The sequence below is a fragment of the Kryptolebias marmoratus genome, linkage group LG11, assembly GCF_001649575.2.
Source record: "Kryptolebias marmoratus isolate JLee-2015 linkage group LG11, ASM164957v2, whole genome shotgun sequence".
Lineage (NCBI taxonomy): Eukaryota > Metazoa > Chordata > Actinopteri > Cyprinodontiformes > Rivulidae > Kryptolebias > Kryptolebias marmoratus.
Genome location: NC_051440.1, coordinates 12,043,363 through 12,061,920, shown reverse-complemented (window position 1 = coordinate 12,061,920; position 18,558 = coordinate 12,043,363). Strand labels below are relative to the sequence as shown.

At 45.4% G+C, this 18,558-nt stretch overlaps 1 protein-coding gene across 10 annotated transcripts in view; it reads left to right on the top strand.

The window, feature by feature from the left end:
* tjp1b (tight junction protein 1b) overlaps positions 1 to 18,558 on the top strand; it is a 73,769-nt gene that overhangs the window by 47,720 nt on the left and 7,491 nt on the right. For 6 of the 10 annotated variants that reach the window (XM_017405835.3, XM_017405833.3, XM_017405831.3 and 3 more), the window contains 22 exons: positions 6,195 to 6,251; positions 6,630 to 6,754; positions 6,866 to 6,968; positions 7,146 to 7,461; positions 7,782 to 7,888; positions 8,272 to 8,440; positions 8,539 to 8,683; positions 11,020 to 11,156; positions 11,696 to 11,801; positions 12,469 to 12,619; positions 13,209 to 13,317; positions 13,408 to 13,627; positions 13,747 to 13,931; positions 14,027 to 14,122; positions 14,223 to 14,305; positions 14,397 to 14,607; positions 14,715 to 14,815; positions 14,897 to 15,247; positions 15,565 to 15,810; positions 16,814 to 17,671; positions 17,864 to 17,955; positions 18,290 to 18,505. In XM_017405835.3, the coding sequence (XP_017261324.1) occupies positions 6,195 to 6,251; positions 6,630 to 6,754; positions 6,866 to 6,968; positions 7,146 to 7,461; positions 7,782 to 7,888; positions 8,272 to 8,440; positions 8,539 to 8,683; positions 11,020 to 11,156; positions 11,696 to 11,801; positions 12,469 to 12,619; positions 13,209 to 13,317; positions 13,408 to 13,627; positions 13,747 to 13,931; positions 14,027 to 14,122; positions 14,223 to 14,305; positions 14,397 to 14,607; positions 14,715 to 14,815; positions 14,897 to 15,247; positions 15,565 to 15,810; positions 16,814 to 17,671; positions 17,864 to 17,955; positions 18,290 to 18,505 (4,184 nt within the window). The remainder of the gene's footprint in view (positions 1 to 6,194; positions 6,252 to 6,629; positions 6,755 to 6,865; positions 6,969 to 7,145; positions 7,462 to 7,781; positions 7,889 to 8,271; positions 8,441 to 8,538; positions 8,684 to 11,019; positions 11,157 to 11,695; positions 11,802 to 12,468; positions 12,620 to 13,208; positions 13,318 to 13,407; positions 13,628 to 13,746; positions 13,932 to 14,026; positions 14,123 to 14,222; positions 14,306 to 14,396; positions 14,608 to 14,714; positions 14,816 to 14,896; positions 15,248 to 15,564; positions 15,811 to 16,813; positions 17,672 to 17,863; positions 17,956 to 18,289; positions 18,506 to 18,558) is intronic. The other 4 variants (XM_017405840.3, XM_025003734.2, XM_017405832.3 and 1 more) reach the window with 2 other exon arrangements.

Below are 18,558 nucleotides of genomic sequence, written 5' to 3'. Positions count from 1 at the left end.
CCCCCCCCCCCCCCCCCCTCCTTCACGGAGCTGCAGCACAGCCTCTGTCCATGTTGTATGTGCAGAGTGTCACTTTCCTCTCAGGGGACCCCCTGCCTGCTGGGAAGGCTCGGGCCTTCATTAGCATTTGGCTACATTCTCAGGGGCAGGAGGCTTTCAGCACTTGTCAGCACTTCCCAACACATTGATTTCACTTTCTGAAGTGATCAATCAAATTTTTTTTTTTTTGGTTTTGTTTTGTTGTTGTCGCCTCATTGCCAGCAGCCACAGTGGAGTGTGATCTTTGTTGTCATTTCTCGCTGGCCTCAGTGCGAGCTGAGCAGTATTTGGGGAAAAAAAGGAAAACACGTACCGACTTTCCAGTTTGTCTACTGATGGCACAGCCTTTTCTAAATCTAAATGAATGCCATCATTAGTGAGATTTAAAGCTTTATCATCTCAAACGTGCTATTAAATGTGGAATTCTTTCAATTGAACTTCAATATTCAAGTTGACTTTGCTCCATTTAATCAGCGCCACGTGAGTAATTTAGGATTATTTTGTGTAACAGGAGTATTTCATACATGGACAAATATCAGGTCTCTTTGCCTTCCTTTGGTTTTTAGAAATTTGACAGATAAGCTCCGGAGAGAAACTACTGTATTTTCTTTGCCGTACTGCCTCATTTGTCTTTTGTCAGTCCGCGGTGTTTCACGTAACAAGATCTTATTAACTGTTCTGCAATGTGCGCGCTGCGAGTTTCCTTTAAATCACTCTGTTGCAGCATCACAGTGGCTGAATTAATGAGAGCTATTTTTAGCCGCTTCGGTCCCAGAGCGGTCTGAATTGAACAAGACTCTGCCTCGCCCCCTAAACCACACTACAGCAAAAAAAAAAAGAAATAAAATAAATCTCGTCTTTGTCAGATAATTCATCAACCCACCAAATCGCCTCTGTTCACACTTGGGATTCAATAAGGTTTGTTTTTGTACTCGACGGAATTGAGGAATCTGCACGCTTGAATTTTTAATGGCTCTTCAAAACAAAATGAAATAGTCTTTTTCGAGTTCCTGATCCGTGCCAGATTTAGTTTTGTGGTGACAAACCACTGATTTGCAGCTTTTATCTTATTTGCTTCAGATGTTTTTGGAACCAGCATTTTTGGGGGATGAAGATGCGCCTATTAAAAGCATAGTTAATCATCTGAATTAACCAGGGAGGAAATTCTCCTTTTTTTTTCAGCTTAACCTTTATTTATACTTGAACAGATTGACATCAACCATTCATATTTACTGATGTTTACGCAAACTGTGACATAATACAACATGATCAGTGTCTTTTTTTCTTTTAATAAGATAGAGGAGGCATATCAGGCGCATCATCGAGTGAAATGCGATTAGATGCCCTCGTTGAGCGTAGATTAAAAATAGTTTTAATCATTCGCAGCTCTATCATCTGATAAATAAATCTTTCTACAGTCTCAAGGAACATGTTGTTGCGTCAGCTAGATTTCCCTCTTCTGTCTAATCACATGAGATGTGTTGGTGGATCAGGTTTTAACCATTTCTTGTATCATTAGTAATCGTAGTAGATATTTACAAGCAGACCCCTCAAATCTAGGAGTAGTTAAAGTATATACTACAAAGTATGTGTCCCAATTTAAATACCACATTGAGGATATTTTAGGTGTCATAACTGGTATTCGTATAAAAAATATCATTACCTTCCATTTAAGTTATCTTCATGAAACTGGGTTTGTTACAAAATGTGCTTGGCTACGTTTCTTCCCATTTATGTGTTGATGTTTTTGCATGTAGTTCTGCTTCTCATTTCAGTTTTATATGTAATGTAGATTATATGATGTAGCTGAGATGACTTTTTTCCCCTCCAGTGCCTCTGCAAGCCTTCAACACGAACCCTTCAGTCGGATTTGGGATCATAACTTGTCTCCGCTTTCTGCGCTTTGTTAAAAAACTCCTTATCGCAGGCGCCTGAAGAAGTCTGATTTATTGCATTCATGGTTATGGAGTTGGTAGGATTTAGTAAGGTCATGTTCAGCCCCATTTCTGAAGCCTGCAGCACTTCGTGACGGAATGAAATATGCATACACCTAATATTGGAAAGAGTTTGATTTGTTTTGTGATTTGAAATGAAGACTGATTAAATGCATGCTTGTTTGTAGCTGAGACCAAGACAATAACAGCATAAACAGGAAGTTAGTTCCCATTTGTTTTGATTGTTTCATCATACATGTCCCTTGTAAGTTCCTGTAGAGATATTAAACATCCACGCTCCTTGTTCAGCAGCTCAGGCAGAACGAGTTAATAAAGCCGTGACTGGTACATTTCACACAAATCAAGACGATGTGATCTAATGAGACTAAATGCTCATTGTGATTGATTTTCAGAAGAGCTCGTACATTTAAAAGTATCGATTGTTTGACAAAAACACGCTGTCATATTTTATTCAGCAGAGGAGTAAAAAAAAACCCACACGGTTTCTCTGGACGACAGTACCGTTTGCCCTGACACAGTCGTGTCTGCTGTCCTTTCTCTGTCGCATGTTGTCCATCTGTGTTGTTGTAATGCTGGCTCCCATGCTGCCTGGTTGTAATCCCCCCAAGCATGACCCTTCCAACATGGTGCGTCTCCTCTGCGGAGCGGCTGCCAGCTCTGGCTCTGGCATGTGGTGTGAAGCTCCTCTTGGCACCGGTAGTTCGTGGCCATTTGGGGTGTAAACAACAGCGTCACCAGAACGCATCATAACTGGGCTTTACTACAAACTGAGCTCAGCGGCAGGGTGGAGAGTCAATTATTTTTAAATTTCACTTTACTTCTCTAGGATGTCGTTTTAGAGGAAGGGAACAAATAGTTTTTATTTATTGCTATAAAAGAACAGCCTGTTTGTTTTTGACAAACTCTCCGTATCGCCGGATGTAGCTGGATAAGAAGCACCTTCAGAGTGAATTTGACCACGTCTTTCCCAAACGCCACACGGTTGAGAGGAACCTTTACAGACACGTCTTGAAAATGTCAGGCCACTTAAACAGTGTCACCCTGTTCCCACCTCTGTTACCAGAGAAACAGGCCCTGCAGGAGGAGAGCTCAAAATTACATCCCTTCAGAGTGAAAAGTGTGTGTGTGTGAGAGAGTCACACTTCAGGACCAGTCCTTTTTTTATTTATTCTCTAATATGCAGTTGTTTCTTACAATCCTAAATTGCTCTTGCGTCGTCCCGTTTACATTTTAATTTTGATTTGCATCTATTTTTACGAGCCACAGTAAGCTTCCTCTGATGGAATTTTCTAGAAAACGGAATTGCTGCGACACAGAGCGTAGATTTTATCGTTTATTTGCCTTTTTCTCGTTTTCTTCTGTTGGAACAGTACGTGAAGGTTCAGACAGTGTAGTTTCAGATAATATTACAATACAGTATTCATCATAAAACCCTAAAGTCAGCGCTTCCTAAAGAGCAAACGATGACGTTGTGTCTGTTTTCACCAAAACCGTTCATATTAATGAGTCTTTTTCTTCGTGCTTCTCTCAGTTGCAGTGTATTCAGTGTAAAATGTCAGGGGCAGTTCTCTTTGTTTGTCCACCCTCTGTGTGTATGTGTGTGTCCCATCGAAAGCAGCTTTAGAGGTTTGTGACCACTGCTGCCAAGTCGGGGGACGTCTGGGGCCACTTGTGACAGCCTACTCTGCTGCCTTGTGTTCCCAGACTCCGGCTAGTGTTTGGCTCTGGGCCCACAGGTCGTAACAGGCACGGAGATGATGTGTTGAGGGAGGCCCTGTTGGTTAAAAACAACAAATGGGAAAGGAGTGGCGTCACTCTGCTAGGCTGACGCTTCACAGACGTGACTTCGCCTGAGAGAATGAGGTTATTTAAATGGAAAATTATTGGAGATATTTTTTTTTTGCTCGTCCCTCAATCTGGTGGTTGTTTCTCCAGTTGTTTTGATAGCCGAGGCCTCTTTTAGTTGTCCGAGTGATGTGATGCATATTAGTCCTGTACGTTCATCAGGAGAAGACCTGGAGGTTCAGGTTGTAAGCTGCCAAAATTAAAGGAGTAGTTAGTTGCAGTCCAGCCCAAAGTTTGATGCTTTACTTAAAAGTGATGCACCAGCCTCCTCTGCAGGGTTTGATCTGTGACTTATTTGGTCAGTGAAACCTGTCACTTCTATCTGTAAGTTGTTTACCGCCAAAATTCAGAGGAAGACACTGATTTTTAAAATTTTTTTGTAAGGATTATATGTCTGCTGTTTAGTAATAAAGACGTCAGGTTTTTTTTAGCATCTTCCTAAACAAGTGACTAATTTAACATTGTTTTTTTAAGACCTATGCTTTGCAAGTGTAGGTAAATATTACAAACAAATGTTTTAATAGTTAGTTATTACATTTTAATTTGCCTCACACGGTTAAAACGATTCACCTCTGGCTCAATACAGAGAGGCTGTTAGTCTCACCCTAACCTCTTCAGCTGAGGGTTTGGAGTTGAAACGTTTTAAAAGCACAACAAAACCCATGAAAATATGTAATAACTGGATATTATCTTTGTTACATTGGTTAAAAAATTTGTCGAATTAGCAGTCCTCTGAAAGCAACATTTCGCTCAGATAGTGACCTTGATAAATAAATTGATAATCGACGGCCCATCAACACTTTGTATTTGTTTTCTCCCTGTTATCAGTCATGTGAACTAATGACACAAACCCTTTCGTAATAAAAAATGAAGCAGTTAACTGTATATTCCAGTTATCTGTTGACTATAGTGAACTCTTTCTCCTGTCTGGCTCTTTATGTTGTGGACAGCTGTGCGTGTATTTGATATAATGAATGATTATCTGGGTTTTTTTTCGTGTTTGTTTTTGTTTTTAGCCATGTCAAACAGGTAAACCTGTCTTTTCCGGTTTATAAAGAAGGTACAGTACGTACTTTTCTGTCGGATTTTAAATGTACAAATACCTCTGTACCTCAACTTGGAGCCCTTTTTTTTATTGTGTCAAAAAATGTGCAAGCAAAGCAGGAAAGACACGTCTGCGTTACTCACCTATTAAGGTGATAGCCTTAGGATGACAAATGAGGTGATATCATTTGAGGCTGTGAAGCGGGTTGTAATTCGCCTCATGGGGATGGAGCTGATAGTATTTTATGTGCATTCACCGAACGTCAAATGCTTCGTGAGATTATAGTGGATGTGAAATAGTACTACGGCAGAGATGAGATAAAAAACGTGGGCTGTGGGGCGCGGAGGGTTGTTAACAGTTTAACGAGTTGACCTTCATCGTTTCCTTTTTAGGCGTTCGTGTGACAGAGATTGGGCCTTTTTTTTTTTCTTTCTTTTAAAGGCCGTGTCAGTGGAGCTCTGCTGTACCTGCCAGTATTTCACCGTAGCTCCTCTCAGACGCTTCACAACGTGAGGCCTCGTACTGCGAACCTGCTAGAAGGAAGACTCTGCTCCGCCGCCTGCTCGAAAAACCAAACTCTCAAAGCAAACAGCTGCACAGCCGGCTGCAGTGTCTGCAGGCTGTGGATGTTTGCATGATTCTAATTAAACTTTAGCTAATAAATACCCAGAAACATGGGACTGAGTCCTGCTTTTGCTACATGAAAAGGGACTGAAATGGGGACGATGTTGTACCATCACTGTCTATCACATACGAGTCTTCAGCAGTTATAAACTATTATTTGTGTGCTTTATATAGCACATTTAAACCACCTCTTGTGTCTTTACGCTTTGCTTCCAAGCAGCTAGACTTTCTTGTTATCTTTTAAAGTGACCTGGCTGTTCTTTGGTCCTCAACTTGTCCAGTTTACTCACCTTTGCACATGCTGCACATTATACTGTAATGGTCAAGTACAAAATGGGTGAAAAAGCAGCCCAAGTCCAAAGAAAACTTTGTGAAACCTCCAGGAAGTCTGCCTGCTTTGGAGCAAAGTACAAAAAGTGAGGAATGGCTGAAGATTTTTGCACAGTGCTGGATGTCTAACTCTTGCTGTTGAGGTTTTGTTTGCTTTGTTTTAAAGTGTTAAGAAACTTCAGGAAAGACTTAATACAGAGATGTTTTGGCATTTTGGATCAGGAGAACATTTTTTTTTGTCCCCATCTCTGATCTTACTGACAAAGATTCCTAAAACCTTTTTCCGATTTCTGCCTTTAATGATGCAAACTGCATCTGAACCTTCCCGTTAAGCACTCTGTGTTTCTGTCTTTCAGAGTGCAGCGATGGAGGAGACAGTCATTTGGGAACAGCACACAGTAACACTACACAGGGTAGGTATTTGTTATTCTCCCTCTGCTCTCTACATCCGTCTTTGTCTGAGCTCTTTTTCCAGTTTTTTTTTTACTTCTCTTCCCAGCTTCTACCTTCCTTCTGTCAACTTAAAGAATGTTTGCTAACTTTATATAAGCTGTAGGTGAAACAGCCACGAAAGAAAAGTTATTTGTCTTTTTTTTTCCCACCAGTCTCTCCTACATTTTTTAAGGTCTAAATAATGCAAACAAAATGCAGCAAAAACACAAACTCTAAACTACTAGTGCAGGAAGTTGTCATAGTTCTCTGGTTTTGTTTAAAACAATTGTACAAACGTTTTGTGCCACGTAGCTCTCAGACACCTAAACCAACATCCGAATGTGTGTTTTCCCGTGCAGGCACCAGGGTTTGGCTTCGGGATAGCCATATCAGGAGGTCGGGATAACCCTCATTTTCAGAGCGGCGAGACCTCCATCGTCATCTCGGATGTGCTGAAAGGAGGCCCGGCAGAAGGCCTGCTGCAGTAAGAGTTTCCCCTTGGGCAGCTCGATCAGAGCGCTAGTTTTAGTTTTGAATTCCTCTGCCCTCTCCAGAAAGACTCCAGTTAGTTTGTGTGTGTGTGTGTTGACTCCAGGGAAAATGACAGAGTGGTGATGGTCAATGCTGTCTCCATGGACAATGTGGAGCATGCATACGCTGTCCAGCAGCTTCGCAAAAGTGGGAAAATTGCCAAAATTGTGAGTGCCGTCCTCAATACGTCAGGAGCTACAAAGTGTGCATTAACATCCATGACGTTTAGATGTTTCTCGTATGTTTGATAACGAACGGAAGCTCATCTGTTTGGGAGGAAGTGATTGATTCATGTGAAGCGACTGGTTGTCAGGCTGATTCCAGCTCCCTTCTCCTCTGTTCAGACAATCAGACGGAAGAGGAAGGTGCACGTCCCCATGGGCCGGCTGGGCGAGAGGGAGACGATGTCAGAGCACGACGAGGAGGAGGACAGCTACGACGAGGAGATCTACGAGACGCGGAGCGGACGCAGTGGCGCTTACAGCGGGGTGGGCGGGGCCATGGGCAGGCGCAGCGGGCGGAGCGGCGGGCGACGGGACAGGGAGCGCGAGCGGAGCGGCTCGCGAGAGAGGAGCCTCTCCCCGCGCTCAGACCGCCGCTCGCACAATCTTCCCCCGCGCCCCGCCAAGGTCACGCTCGTCAAATCGCGCAAAAATGAAGGTGAGGCTCACAAAGTCGGGGATAGAGGAGAGCGTCGCTCCGTCCCTCGGTTCTTACCGTTCCAGCTCAGGAATAAATAAAACGTCCAAATCAGCACTGGTTAATTGCCAGAGTAAATAAAAACTCGCCAGCCTCAGCAAAATCTGAGTGAACTCAAGTAAATAAGTAAAAAAAAAAAAAAAAAAAGAGCAATTAATCTTCTTTAATCAGTATGTTAATCCCAGCGGGAGCGGCAGCTGTCAGCAGAGTGCGGTCAGTGTGGCGTGGTCACGTGAACTCTGTGCTAACATCGTCTTTGTTGCTGTCGTTCACTCTGTAAGCAGAATATGGCCTGCGCCTGGCCAGCCACATCTTTGTCAAGGACATCTCCCCTGAGAGCCTGGCAGCCCGAGACGGCAACATCCAGGAAGGGGATGTTGTACTGAAGGTAGGACGGCTGAAAGCAGGAAAACTCCACTGCAGCGTCGACTCCTGTTCAACAAAAACAGATATTTGAGGGTGTTGGGTTGTTGCAGAACAGCTTATAAAATCTGCACGTGGAATAGGTTCACATTTTCTAAGCCTTACACCTTATCTGTATGTTGCCAGTGTGTACTTATAATCAACGACGTACTCTCAGGTTTGAGCTCATTATATCTGCGTCGATACTAACACAATAATTACAAAATGATGAATAAATAGTTGCAGCTTAGTCACATTTGATCCCATGACCTTAAATTAATATACTTGAAGCCCAAACATAAAGACACTTTATTCAAAAAGTTAACAAATTTTTATTTTAATTTTTTCTGTAATTTTTTTATTCCCCAGATTAACGGCACAGTAACAGAGAACCTCTCCTTGATTGACGCCAAGAAACTGATAGAAAGGTCAAAGGGCAAGCTAAAAATGGTTGTTCAGAGAGACGACAGGGCAACCCTACTGAACATCCCCGACCTCGATGACAGCATTCCTTCAGCCAACGCCTCGGACCGAGACGGTGAGTGGGCTGCCGTGGGAGAAGAGTAAAAAAAAAAAAAAAAAGTCAGACCTGAACTCCGAACTGCACGAGCTCAACGGCGACTCTCGTTTGCCCAGACATTTCAGATATCCATTCTCTGGCATCCGACCATTCCAATCGATCGCATGACAGACATCGTAGCAGTCGCTCGCGCTCTCCAGACAGACGATCTGAACCTTCAGACCACTCCAGACATTCGCCCCAACAGATCAGCAACGGCAGGTAAGACTCAACTCCCTAAAGGTGCAGAAAAAGGAAGCAGAGAGGGACGATCTGGATGATTTCGCTCTCTTTTTTATCAATCTGATTGCTGTAAAGAAGCAGTTTTTCACTTTTTGAAATGGAAAGACTGTAAAAACAATAAATAAAAGGATTTGTCTGCCATTTTACACCCTTCACACTTGAGCCCAAACACCATTTCTCTGTGTGGAAACCCCACCTGTGGAACCGCAAATAAATCTTGTGGAGCAGATTTACTGTAGTCCTGGGCAGGGGGTTCTGACTTTGACAAACTCTTAGAAACTCGCAGCTATCACTCTCCCAGAGAAGTGATGAATTTATGTCATCGTGGCCGGTGTTTTGGGACAAAACCAAGAGCTAACGTGATGAATGCTGCCGGGGCGGTTTGACATCAGATTGTCAGTGGAGTTTCCTCTTCAGATGATGAAGTCCTGCGATCTCTGTGTCCTCTGAAGGTCCTTGTGGGTAAAAAGTGCGTGTTTGACACAGGAGCAGCACGAGCAAACGGCTACCAGCTGGAAAATCTTTCCCCTTAGCTTTTGTAAAAACATCTGAGGACCTGATGGTTCGACCTCAAGGATTGTTTAAGTCCAGGATTTTATTCTGAAATATTTCATCTCAGAAGTTTTCTTTAAAAAAACTGTAAAAATCTTGTCTTGTTGTCGGGAGCAGAGTGTACCGTTACAGCCCTGCTCAGGGTTTTATATCAGACAAGCTGAGAACATTTCCACTAGCAGCACTATTAACTTAAAAAACACTTGTACAAAATTTGGAGCATCGCTTAAACAGACTTCACTGAAGGGGTTTTACTTTTTGTCTTTTTTAAAAAAACAAAAAAATACTGAAATAATTAAACTTCAGTTTTGTTTTAAAGGAAAGTGCCCTTAGTGTTTAAACATTGTGGCCAAATTAATGTCTCTGAAAAATGAATCCTCTAATTTCTGTAAGCGAAACCGTTCATTATTATCCACAAGGTCAAAACGAAGTAAGTTTCTACGTTTTGAGTTGCTTGTCGGGTGAAGTTCTTAGTGTCACTCGCGATGAGCTGCACACACACTCCTGAGTCAGATATTCACTTCAGATCTGTTTTTACAAACAGATAAAGCGATGATACATGCGGCGAATGACGACTTTTACGAGTGTGATCGGATGTTTGTATTGATTTTCAGTCCTTTTAATCTGACTGGATGATTCCCGCTTTTGAAAACCCAGGAAGCAGTCACGCTTCAGGTTGTTGCCGAAGTTTGTTGTGCTTCGCATGTTTAACGTTTGAAGTTTGTAACTTGAGTCCGCAAACGTCAGTGACCACGGGGAGAGCTGAGTTTGAAATGCGCAACATTTGTTTATTTGCCTGCTTTTTTTTTACGATTCAAAACAACTGAGAACGTCTTAATCTCATCAGAGTTAGGTTCTCAAGTTTCTTTCTAAGGGTCCGAGTGGTTGTTTGTTTTAGAAAAATAAGCCGGTAGTTGAGGGGGCAGAGAGTGACGGTGAACCGCTCACTGAGACGCAGAGGGCTAACGCCACAGAGCAGAGGTGACACACACACACACTCCTCGACCTTCCTGCTGCATCGTCACTCAGACAGACAGAAAAAGGAAAGAAATGAGGAAAAACCTGGTGGTATACAGTATGTTTCCGATCCACATCGATGCTCCTGTTCTCAATTCAGGCTCTAAAAGTGGTCCCAGAATCTGACTAAACGGCTGCAGTTTGAAACTTTGGCGACATTTAGAGCAGCAGAGACATTGTTGGGTTAGTTTGATGCGTTCGCAGCAGCTCAGTAATGAAAATGTCAGCTAATGTTTTTGTGTTCAGCTGTTCTTGATGATGAGGCTGAACATCTGCAGTACAAAGACTGAACCCTTTTTTGTTGATTCCGCTGCAAATGAATACAAAACTAGTAATATTTAACATGTGACTCCTGATCAGGGAAAACGGGGAAATGTTGACATTACTTCTGACACGTTGCTCTCGCCTGGGTCACTGCGTTTGACTTCATGGCGTCTTTAACGCGTGCTGAAACTCGAGGCGAAGTCCTACGGAGCGGCTGTAAAGTCAGAGTCGCACAGTGAAATTCACCTGGAAGGACAGAATCCTCTCTGACACCTTAGATAAGCCGCTCTAAAAATAGAGCCCCAGAGAGTGGACGGGCAGAACGATGACCTTCACGAATAAGATGCCGCCGCCACCGCCTTCCACTCGAGCTGTTCGCTCAGCTGTTCTCGGCCGGCTGCACGTGCCCAAGCCAGGAGATGGTTCAGTGCGCGAGTGCGACGTTTGCGATCTTGACGAGTGTGTATCGTTGTCATCTGCAGTCACAGAAGTCGTGACGACGAACGGACCTCGAAGCCTGCTTCTACACCGTCGAAGCTCGCGGAGGAGGTTCCTCTGCCAAAACCGAAGGAGTCGTCGTCTGTGACGAGAGAGGAGAAGCACCTCCCACCCCTCCCAGGTCAGAGCTAAAACAACCCCCCCCAGTAAACTCAATATTTACGTGTGAGGTCTGAGTGGCTTGCATCTAGACTTGCTGAGTAACAGAAAAATGCATTTAAGTTTTGGTTTGTCCCAGATATCCCCCCCCCCTTTTTGCAAAAAGCACAACTACCCAAAAAAAAAAAAAAAATTAAATAACTAAAACAGTTGAATCCAAATGCCTGCTGAGTCTGTCTGAGTTTGCCTGGAGCCCAGTGAAAATAAAGCATATGAGCTGATCGAGTGTGACGTTCCCCTCCAGCCTGCAGCTCTCTGCTGTCTTTGACCTCCCAGCTAAGGACGCTGTGTGCTCTGAGTGCACGTGTGTGCACGACAAGCGCCGTGTGATATTTTCAACGTTGTGGTGTTTTCTTGTTTTTTTTGTGTTTTTTTTCTGCAGCAAACATTTCCCCAGCTGTACATCTGTATCTCCAGTCTTGTCAGTTATATATTTGTGGGGGTTATTGTAGCATTTTATTGTTCTGCGTGCATTAATATGAGGACTTTGTTTGTCTTTAGAGCCCAAGCCGGTGTACGCTCAGCCCGGACAGCCGGATGTAGACTTGCCGGTCAGTCCTTCCGACGCCCCTGTGCCAAGCGCTGCCCATGACGACAGCATCCTGCGGTAAGAATAATAATAATAATAATAATAAATATTAATTTGAAGCATTTCAGTATGCAGCTTTCTTTAAAGTACATAGTTTGTGTCAGTGTGTGTTTGTAGCTTTAGCAGTAAATCTCTTGAACCAACTGGATAGACTTTTATGAAACTCACCGATTAACTCTTGGAGTCCATTCAAGATGGCTGCCACAGCTAAACAGCTTTACCCTCAGTCAGTTTTACAGATACTGAGCTACACTTTGGTGTGGGAGTAGCTCAGTCAGTCTCAACAAATGCGCACATCTTAAAATATTACCTGAGATTTTGTTATTTTCAGAGTTTTTCTCGTAAAAAGATTTTAGTTGAAATCTCTGTCGTGAAAATCGACGGGCGATACGCATTCCTTCAAGGGATTTTAAGACTTTAATTGCGCTTGTGTTGGTTTTGGTGTTTGTTTGAACAACAGAGTGTGCGTCTTTAGCGTGTGAGGCGGTTTTCTGTTGTGTTTGTCAGCAGTAATAAAATGTAGTGCGTTCACAATCTGCTGAACACACCTCAAGAGCTCCAGAGACACCCGGACGGCCCCTAACAGTTTTATTTATTTATTTATTTCACTTAAAAAAAAAGAAAGAAAATGCCAGCCTGTGTCTGCTCAGAGGAAAGCGGCTTGACGGTGCGTGTTTGTCCGCAGGCCGAGCATGAAGCTGGTGAAGTTTAAAAAGGGCGAGAGCGTGGGTCTGCGGCTGGCTGGGGGCAACGACGTGGGCATCTTCGTGGCAGGGGTTCTGGAGGAAAGCCCGGCTGCCAAGGAGGGCCTGGAGGAGGGCGATCAAATTCTCAGGGTGAGAAACTACACTAGCAGCAAAACGTGATCAATAAATAAAAAGTTTCGAAGGACATTTGTTGGATATGTTTAGGTTTTTAGGCGAGTCAAAAAAATAATTTAAATTACAGGAAAAAGCTGAGAAGTGTTTAATCTGTCTCTTTTCTTTTTGCCTAACTGTTGGCACTTGATAGTCACTGTAAATATCTTTTTTTTTTTTATAGCAGATACACCCTCAAACATTCACTCTGGTTTTAATTCATGGCCTCACGCTCCGGCTGCTTCAGAATTCCTGCGTCATCGAGCTGGTCTCTTAGCAAAGGGGCCCGATGGAGCAAACACATAAATACTGTTTCCTCTTGCTGTGTTTGCCCCGTTCGCTCAGTCCTACATCTTCCTTTTCTGCACACCAAATGTACCGAGGAGCGCTTTGAGTTGTTTCAGCAAAAATAAAACCTGCGGTTCTCCGGGCAGCGCTAACTACAGGATGAGCTATTTACGCCTGCATCCGTCCGCCTCGCACCCAGGGAACGGTGAAGGCTCAGGAGTTTAAAATAAGACTGATGTGTGTGCGCCAAACATTTACTGGGACGATGTTTTTCTTCCAGGTAAATAATGTAGATTTTGCAAATATAATCCGAGAGGAGGCGGTGCTATTCCTCCTGGATCTTCCTAAAGGTGAAGAGGTCACCATTCTGGCTCAGAAGAAAAAAGATGGTAAATCTAATGGATGACAGCAGCAGATGATGTTATGTTTAGATTCGTTCTGTGTTAATTATTTGACTTTTTTGGGGGTCTTTCCTTCAGTGTATCGGCGGATCGTGGAGTCCGATGTGGGAGACTCCTTCTACATCCGGACACACTTTGAGTATGAGAAGGAATCTCCTTATGGGTTAAGCTTTAACAAGGGCGAGGTTTTCCGCGTCGTGGACACGCTCTACAACGGCAAGTTGGGTTCCTGGCTGGCTATTCGCATCGGCAAAAACCACCAGGAGGTGGAGAGGGGCATCATCCCCAACAAAAACAGGTGAGGCCGTCCTCCGTGCTCAGTTTCATTTTAATATCACCATCGCCACGCCGGTGTTGCTTGTATTGTTAGCGGGGTTTGGATTAAATCAAGAGCTGCCTTTGTCGTCCCGCTAACAGGGCAGAGCAGCTGTCCAGCGTTCAGTACACGCTCCCCAAAACAGCAGGAGGTGACAGGGCCGACTTCTGGAGGTTTCGGGGTCTTCGCAGCTCAAAGAGGAACCTGAGGAAGAGCAGAGAGGACCTGTCCTCCCAGCCAGTCCAAACAAAGTTCCCGGCTTACGAGAGAGTTGTGCTGAGAGAAGGTGAGGAATGTAAACTTGTCAGGTTTTAAAGTCGCTCACAGTGAAGCTTTTTTTTTTTATTGCATCCGCCAACGTCCTGTCGTCTTTCCGCGCAGCTGGTTTCCTCAGACCGGTCGTGATATTCGGACCCATCGCCGACGTGGCTCGAGAGAAACTATCCAGAGAAGAGCCAGACCTCTTCGAACTAGCAAGTATGTTCGATATGAAACTTCGGCGAAACCTTTCATTTTATCGCTCCTTTTTTTCTCTTTTTTTTTCTATGAATTTATCCTTCCATTCTTTTCTTTTCAGAGAGTGAACCCAGAGACGCAGGGACAGACCAGCGCAGTTCAGGAATCATTCGTCTTCACACCATCAAGCAGATCATTGACAGAGTGAGCGCGCGGACGCCCGTGTTTTCAAAGTTCCTCGTCGTTAAAAACGCTGTCCTCATTTTTCCTCTTTCTTGCCTTTAATCCCACGAAGGACAAACACGCTGTGCTGGACATCACCCCAAACGCTGTGGACAGACTGAACTACGCTCAGTGGTACCCGATCGTAGTCTTCCTAAATCCCGACAATAAACAGGGTGTGAAGAACATGAGGACGAGACTTTGTCCGGAGTCCAGGAAGAGCGCCAGGAAGCTTTATGAGCGAGCCATTAAACTGAGGAAGAATAATCACCACCTGTTCACCAGTAAGTGGGCAGAGCGTGTTAAAATACTGACTTTAAAATGTAAATTGGCCTTTTTACACCGCTTCGTTCCTAGTGGGGGTGATAATTGTGCAACTATTTTCTCTTAGCGACCATCAACTTAAACAATATGAATGATGGATGGTATGGAGCTCTGAAAGAAACCATCCAGCAGCAGCAGAATCAGTTGGTGTGGGTGTCAGAGGGCAAGGTGGGACAACTGGCCGGCGATAGTTCAGTCCATTTTTACTGCAACTCGTGAGATATCCAACAGTTTCTCTGCTCTGCACAGGCCGACGGCACTACAGAGGACGACTTGGATATCCACGACGACCGTCTGTCCTACCTCTCGGCGCCAGGTAGTGAATACTCCATGTATAGCACAGACAGCCGCCACACTTCTGATTATGAGGACACAGACACTGAGGGAGGAGCATACACAGACCAGGAGTTAGATGAAACTTTGAATGATGAGGTGGGTCTGCCCACTGAGCCCGCCATCACCCGCTCTTCAGAGCCTGTGCGAGAAGACCCCCCTGTGATACAAGACACTCCCGGCTACCCTGGATACCAACACCCTGTGCAGCCCGACCCGGCCAGTCGAATAGACCCCCCTGGGTTCAAGATGGCCGCTCCACAGCAGGTAAAGTCGTGCAGCGCTGCTGGCAGCCCGTCGCAGGTTGTGCCAGTTAAAGATTCATGTGTAGCTAAACGTATACAACTACAGAGCAGAGGAGTTTTGTCATTTATATTTTCTGTTGTGTCCTGACTTATAAAATGTATCGTTCTTGGCTAAGATGTTAGCATGTTTTGTTGTTAGCTGTGAGTTTTTATTCAAACTACAATCATGCAAGTGCATTTTCTGGCTGTAAGAAAGACATTCATGGTGTTGGGGTAAAGATGTACTTTGTGTGCCCTTGGCAGGCTGTGTTAAAAATGTCTCTTAACAATACTTCACAGCAAGGTGAGGCTGCTCTGCCCATGCCCTCGTTGCCTCCGACGGTGGCAGCTACCTCTGCTGTTGAGCAGCCTGTGCAGCATGAGGCTGTGCACCTAGAGGAGCCGCCTGCTGCAGCCGCAGCTCCTCAGGCTGACTCACTTAACAGCCCCAGCCCTGCCCCCGAGCTTATTCAGCCCCCACCACCACCACCTCCTCCACCACCACATGAACCCCACCCGTCTGGACCTCCTGGTCCAGAACCAAAGGTACCCGCTGTTTCACCAGCCACTCGGACCGGGCCTGGGCCCCCCCCCCAGCCTGCTGTTTTAACTGCCTGTCTTCTTACACATGCTTTCCACTCGCTCTCTGCATGTCATGTCCACACCGTGTGACTCACTGAGCCCACTGTGTGCCTCTGGACCCCCCAGAGAAAATGTGTGACACACTAGTCCACATGCACCACAGTGGGCTGGAGACCAGAAGGACTGGTCCATCTGAGTCTCTGACCAGGGTGAAGACATCCACAACCAGCCCTAACTGTTGCCTCTTACGTCCTTTGCATGGCTCCTACTTTTTGTTTGGGTTCCTTTCAGCTTTGACTCTTCTGTAGATGAACACCAGTAGCACTGACAGCGGCACCGTAGTGGGTAGATGTGTTTTTTGTCTGTAGTAGTGCCAGTAGTTTGACGTTGCATAAGTTGCAAACTGAATGTTCGTTGCATGATGAAAGCTAACCTGCAGACAGTACACTTGGTAATAACTTCAACTGAGCAACTCTTTCTATGGAAAAAAAATCAACTCATCGGTGCACGGCATTTTGTTTCCCGTTGAGAAAGTTTTGTTCTGAGTAGTCGCCAACAAATCAACCTTCTTCCATAGGAAGCACTGTAACTCTGCTGTCTCCAGGCTACACATCATATGTTTGAAACGAGGCCTTTCAGAAATGTGTAAATTGCTTGGTGAAACGTGTTAACTTGGTAAAATTCACTTGTGTTTTTATAAATTCTGATCATTCTTGAAAGGCATCATCTCAAACAGGCATTCAGAACTGTTTTTGAGTGAAGACTTCATCCTAATTTAAATATTTGGTGCTGGATTTATTTGTACAGTTTGGTTCGTTGAGGTTTCAGTTTATTTCCTTGTAAATGATTTATTCTTCGTTTGGTGCTGGGAAACCTCTTTTCCTGAGCCGATGTCTGTGCTTTGACATTGCAAGTTTCACTCATGATAAAATGATGGAGATTTTCAACTTGTTCCGTTTCTTCACAGATGTACAAGAAAGATCTGTACAATATGGAGGATCCAGTGCGAATCAACCACGGTCTGAAGCAGTCTATGAACTACAGTCACCAGCCTCCGTACCAGGACAAACAGCCATACCGCGAGTACGACCACCCGCCTTACGGATACGATGGAGGCGGCTACACAGAACCAAAGCCTCACAACACTGACTCTCACCTGCACTACGACAACCGTGTGCCTCATTACAGCGAACAGTGGCCCCCATACGACCAGCAGACCTCGTCCTCCCAGCCCGCCGGGTATCAGCCGAGCCACCAGCAGCCCGTGGGCTACAGCCCCCGCTCCCCGTACGAGGATGGACCAGGGAGGGACTACAGCCCCCCTCAGCCGCGCTACGAGGAAGCCCCGCCGCCGGGCTTTGACGGCAGACCGCGCCACAGTAAACCTGGACCGATCCGTTACGACGAGCCGCCTCCCCCACCCCCAGCGGTGTACGACGCCCGTTCTCCCTACGAGGTGGAGTCGCGCAGCTTCCCCATTAACTCGCCCCGCTCGCCGGAGCCTCCAAAGCACTACTACGGTGACTCCGGCTTGAGGCCCACCTTCATGTCCGGGCCTCCAAACCGGGGTTATAAGCCAGGTGTGCATGAGCCCATGATGAACTCGGAACCCGCCGTCCCCCCTCCTAAACCGGAGACTTTACCCTCCCCAGGTGAGCCGGCAGTGACGCCAGGCTCCAAACCCCTTCCTCCTCCGCCGCGGGAAGACCTGGACGAAGATCCGGCCATGAAACCGCAATCGGTGCTTAACAGAGTCAAGATGTTTGAGAACAAGCGCTCCGTTTCTATGGACAGGGCAAAGGAGGGGGAGTCGTCAGTCCTCAGGGTACGTTCTTCATGTAGCTACCTCAGGGAGTCACTGTGATTTCTGTCAGGGGTCTTATATTAGTTTAATAGTCAAGAAGGAACCATAATTAAAACGTAAAGCTTTGTCGCCAACTTGAAGGATGTTTAAAAACAACCACCTCTCAATCAGGCGCAGGAAACACTAAAACGAAGCCTGTCGTCTGTTTTCCAGCCCGCAGATGTTCCCAAACCCGTGAGCGCTCCTGCCCCCGTGCTCAAAGCTAATTCCCTTAGCAACCTGGAGCAGGAGAGGTCCACCTACAGGTACGTAGTCTCTACTGCAGAGCATCAGGCTCGCTGAATGAAGGCCGACGCAGAGAGATTCAATTCGGGCATCTTTGAATTCAGCTGTTGTTGTTGTTTTAGCGCCACCTAGTGGAGTTAAGTCCCTGATCAATGATGAGAGTTTGATCCTGTTTGAGATATTCTTCTCCTCAAACACATTTAATCACTTTGTGTCATCGACTCTTGTCTAACTGAGTCCTCCTTTTCTAACATTTAAGCTTCATGAATCCCTGTTATTAAAACTTTAGGAACAGGTCGTACTTCATCATTGTGTGCAGCTGTTTTATTATTATTTTTTTTTTTTCCTGTTTAGAGCTCCCGAGCCACAAAAGCCCCACACTAAGCCCCTGGACGACGTGGTGCGTTCCAACCATTACGACCCAGACGAGGATGAGGAGTACTACAGGAAGCAGTTGTCCTACTTTGATCGCCGCAGCTTTGACAGCAAGGCCATGGGCCAGCCGGGCCCTGGCATCAACCGATTCCACGATCTGCCCAGACCGGCCCAGCTGTCCTACCCCTTTAACAGGTATCTCAGCGCACCCCTCCCCCACCCGGCCCGCGGTGTTGGCTGGTTCACAA